Source organism: Condylura cristata, unplaced genomic scaffold, assembly GCF_000260355.1.
Source record: "Condylura cristata isolate star-nosed mole 26May11 unplaced genomic scaffold, ConCri1.0 scaffold00013, whole genome shotgun sequence".
Classification (NCBI taxonomy): Eukaryota; Metazoa; Chordata; class Mammalia; order Eulipotyphla; family Talpidae; genus Condylura; species Condylura cristata.
In genome coordinates, this window is record NW_004567114.1 from 2,692,460 (window position 1) to 2,697,242 (window position 4,783).

At 56.2% G+C, this 4,783-nt stretch overlaps 1 protein-coding gene across 1 annotated transcript in view; it reads right to left on the reverse strand.

Annotated features, from left to right (window-relative positions):
• Positions 1–317: 317 nt before the first annotated feature.
• EML1 (echinoderm microtubule associated protein like 1) overlaps positions 318–4,783 on the reverse strand; it is an 82,785-nt gene continuing 78,319 nt past the window's right edge. The window contains exons 20-22 of the mRNA XM_012724381.1: positions 2,963–3,189; positions 1,970–2,347; positions 318–1,437 (exon numbers count right to left, since the gene is read on the reverse strand). Of these exons, the coding sequence (XP_012579835.1) occupies positions 1,312–1,437; positions 1,970–2,347; positions 2,963–3,189 (731 nt within the window). The 3' untranslated portion in view covers positions 318–1,311. The remainder of the gene's footprint in view (positions 1,438–1,969; positions 2,348–2,962; positions 3,190–4,783) is intronic.

The following is a 4,783-nucleotide window of genomic DNA, read 5'->3' on the forward strand; positions in this document are numbered from 1 at the left end:
GGCGAGGAAAGAAAACCCTGAATAGGAAACAGAATCTAGTGTGAATCATAGCTAATTTTAAATATTTTAATTCATAGACTTTCATGATTATAGGTCAATAAGAAATCCGCGTCTGAGACTTCATTTCATTATAGAATATATTTGATAAGGATACATACAAACAGATCCGTCTTTAATACACATGGCCGGCTGCTGTCCCGCCTCTCCGAGACGCTCCCGGCAAAGGCTGGGGCGCCCGTCGCCGCCATAACCAGCCAGCGTGCAGGGTCCGGTTGCCGAGGCGCTTACTTGCCTGGCACAAGTAAATCTTCATCTTAGTCTTTAAGTTCGCCCATCACTCTTCTGCCTCCAGGCCTGGGCCACATCCCCCAATGTAAACACTTCCAACCCCACACCCAGGAGGCAAAGCAGCTCGGGGGGGCTTGCGCCCCAGCGCCAGGCAGGAAGGGGGGCGAGGGCGCCAGCCTCCGACGCCCAGGCTGCAGTGTGGGGTACACCGAGGAGAGCTTGTTGACTTGGTCTACTTGGTCTTAAGATACAAAATGATAGTGTCCAAGAGCGTAAAGAGCAAAGCCTAGCTGTCGCGTTTATTACGAGTCGCTAACATCCTATACAAGCACAACACCGTCTCATGCCAATTCATATACAGAGGGGTGGCTGCGTCTCACCCGGCCGCGCAGCGGGCGTGGAGGGGCCACGCGTTCGGGGGGCGCGGCCGCCGGGCGAGGCCCGTCCAGCTGAAACTCTGAAGGGCCTGTCTACACTGCTGCGATGCTTCAGATAATGCGGAGAAGAATCGGCTCAGCCCAGAGGCAGGCGCACGGGAAGCCGCAGGAGCGTGCGCTCCCGCCCGCCGGGGAGGCCCGTCCCCCGCCCGTCCGCCCGTCCGCCCGTCCGCCCCCGGCAGCGCGCCCCAGACCGCAGCTGGGTGCTGGCGGCCGTCGGCAACCGGGTCTGCGCCAGCGGACGCGCAACAGCTGAGCCTGCCGCAGGGTTTTAAAGGCATCCTGTGACCGTTTTTGAAGGGTTCGTAGAAAAGTTACTAGGGACACGCCAGTCGCTTCTGTTGATGTCACTGCAATGTAAACCTTGGCGTCTTTTCCTCTGAAATGTGTTTTATGAATTTCCCCTCCCCCGAGGGGGCCCTGCAGGCAGTCCCGCAGGCCTCACCGAGCGCTAAGCTAAGGTAACCGGTAGGGGCCCAGTTTTCCTGAGGTTTGTAAGAACTTTCGAACAAGACCGAAATCACAGTGACAGCGAGAGGCCAGTGCGCGGCTGTGGCCTGCTCGGCTCCAGGGCTCCTGCCCAGGACTAAATGACTCGCCACTGCATGATGCTCGTGTCCTTCCCGCCCGTGGAGATGAGGTGGCTGTCGTCACAGAGGAAGTCGACGCTGGTGACGTGGCTGCTGTGCCCACTGTAGACGTGGCTGGGCGCCTGGGGGTAAAGAGGGGGGGCTGGAGGGGGCTGGACTCCCACATTCACTCTTGCAGACACAGCTGGGCAGACACCAGCCCCCAGGGCCTGCCGCCCCCACACCGAGCATCCTGGTCAGCTGGGGACAGACACAAGCCAGTGGCCACCCTGCCACTGCCACAGGGCTGTCCTGGGCAGGGGGCGGCCCGGGGGCAGGCCCCATGCCGGGGGCGCGGATGGGCCTCTCCTCGGGGACAGAGGGCCGGGTCCCCGCAGGACGAGGAAGGACGTGCTGGCCACTGGAGCTGGCTCAGCAGGGCTGGGCAGAGGGAGCCCGGGGCAGGGGGGTGCCTGCGAGGCTGGAGGTAGACAAGCCAGTCCTGGGGCTGTGTAGGCCCCGACAGGGTCAGGGCCCTCTTGGGGCGCAGCGGGACCCAGGGTCTGCCTGTGTGTGATGAGGGTGTGCCTTCGTCCCCAGCACATTTCTAGCAACGCCAGGTCAGGCTGGAAGGCTGCACGCACAATGGGGAGACCAGTGAAGACGAGCCCTCACCCGGAACTGCCAGCAGGGATAAGAGAAGAGGTGCACTTTGCCGAAGTCGTCGCCAGTCGCCAGCAGCTTCTTCTCGTGGGCCCGGCAGACGGCGTTGATGTCGGTCCCGTCTGAGCCTTCCGGCCACACTCCTGAAACAGACACACGGACAGGGCCCTGGGTGTGCCCGAAGCAGGGGCCACACCGTGCGGACGGGTGGTCGAGCTCTGGGCAAGTGCAGCTGCCCAGAGTCTGGGTTGGAAGCCAGAAGCCGAGCAAGGCTTTGTCCTGGCTCCGGCCTCTCCCTGCATGGCCGCTCCAGGCAGCCCCAGCGAACCCGTGGCACAGAGCGGAACACAGGCAGGCTCTGCCCACCGTTTCTGAGGCTCCTTGTTGATGCTACAGCAGAGAGAGCCAGGAACCCCGGTTCTGGGCACAGTGGCTTCAGTGTCTCCAAAGCATCCGACGGGAAGCTGACCAGCACCCATGGCTGCGGTGTCCTGTTCGCCACTGGGGTAACCCTTACACGTGGGGGACCCCCAAGGGGCTTCTTAGCCCTGCATCTCTGTGAGGCTTGGTGTCAGCTCTGTGGCGGCTGCCTGCCGCGGGCACCCGCAGGTGTGGGTGTGGGGTCTGCTGCTGTGGGCCTGGGCCTGGGCTGGGGCATGGTGCCTCCTGACATCTGCTCCAGAAATCCTTTGGATTCCAGTAACTTCAGATGTGAGACAACTGGACACTCCAGTTTCTCAAACGGCAGTTCTGGTATAAATCCGGGGGTCCTGCATTTAACACCAGAAAATAGCTCCAAAAAGATTTGTGAGATTCCTGCCGGCTGACTGACGTATGGTCTTATGTAAAGAATTAGTACATTTCTTAGTCTACTAAATTTCGGCAATTTATTTTTGATCATTTAAGAATCTGTTCCAACTCTCAACTCTGAAGTGAAATGGTTAGCTTAAGAACCGGAGATGTGACCTAACATAACTCCCGTAGACCTCTGCTTCGGACACTAACCCGCTCTTCAGATGCCACCGGGTAGTGAACCTTCACGATGTTAACCCAGTAGCACCGGCAGGGCCCCCTGAGCGTGAGCCCCAGCTCCCTGCGAGGCCCCTTTTCTTTTCCAACAAGATGAAAGAAACCATTGCACGCCAGGAGAGCTCGCCAAGCGGTAGGCCCAGGTGCGCGCTGGCGGAAGGCGCTGCTTGCAGAGCGCAGAGGGTGCTTCACTCCACGGACAGCTGCAGGTGGTAGGGAGCCCCCGTTCTTACAGAGGCCAGCTCTGGGACCCAGCCAGGCCCCGAGCGCCTCTCACCCCTGCAGGGAGGGCCCCTGACAGCACCGGCACAGGCCACACCGGCACAGGGCAAGACACGCAGCACCCGGCTCCCAGCCAGCCTGCAGGGGCAGCCTGCCAGGCCAGGGACCGGCTGACGCTTTGCCCAAACCACGGGGAGGGCAGAGCGTCGCTAGTGGCTGGAGAGGAGCGTGGGGTGAGGTTCCAGGTCCTGCGGAGAGTTTTGCCGAGGCTTCCAGAAACGAGCAAGCCCACCCACCCACGTGTGCAGAGGCAAAGCGCAGAGGGCCCGGCGGCCCATTCGCTGCTGCTTTTCACAGCTTTGTTCTAGACCTGGAAGCTTGAACCCGGGACACTGCAGAGCTCTGCACCTGCTGCTTCTGCACAGTTCATCCCTGCAGCTAGTTGGGGGGAAGAAACCTGAGGGGAGGGGTCACTGTTGTTCGCCTTGCACGCAGCTTTAGTTTGTATTTCATTAGCCGTAATTTGGCTGCAGAAAGCGAAGTTGTTACAGAAAGCGAATCACGGCATGTGCTACGACTGATCGTCTTTGGTGGACTTTGATGAGAGATTTTAAATGACAGTAAAATCTAAAAAATACGTCGTCTTCATGTCATTTGTTCTAGAATGTCATTAGATGAAGAGTGCAGCACAGTTCATGTCTGTGATGTGTACCACAGAACAACAAAATTGAGAAAATTTCATTTTTGTTGACATGAAAAGGGTAAGACAAAAATAAGGAAATTAAATTGGAAAAGGTTTTCTCATAATCATTTAGAGTTGCTAATGGAGTGGGTGGGAAAGACCAAATTCTTGTACCAACTCACTAACTTTAACACCATCATTGTGCTATTTAAAAAAAAAAATTCTATTTAGGAGATACATGGAATCAACCCAAATGCCCAAAAGCAGATGACTGGACTAAAAAGACGTGGTCCGTATACACAATGGAATATTACTCAGCAGTCAAAAAAGATAAACTCATGCCTTTTGCAGCAACATGGATGGAGCTGGAAGGGATCATGCTTAGTGAGATAAGCCAGAAAGAGAAAGAAAAATACTGAATGGCTTCACTCATAGCAGGAGTATAAAGGACCAGGGGAGAAAATAATAATAATAATAATGAACAACCATATACCAGAGACATTTTCCCAGGGTGGAGTGGGGATGGGATCAGAAATGGTGGGGGGGAGTGCACTGGACTGTGGTGATGGCACAGGGTGATTTGGTGACGGGAAGCTCACGGGGATGACAACTGAGTTGGGAAAAGTCACAAAATGATGTAAAAATAAACTGTTATATTATAAATTTTTTTTTTTCCTATTTCAATTTAATAAAAATTTTCTTTCTGGGTCCTTCCTGGTGGTGCAGCAGGTTAGAGCACAACACTAGGAAGCTAAAGCCACTTCGGCAAGAATTCGGTCCCCACCCCGGAGGTGGCCACAAGACACGGCAGACCTCTCCTGTCTCCCCGCTGCTCCCATCAGCACTATACTTCGTCAGTCGGCCTGTTCTGCTCCCCACTCTGTCTTCTCTCA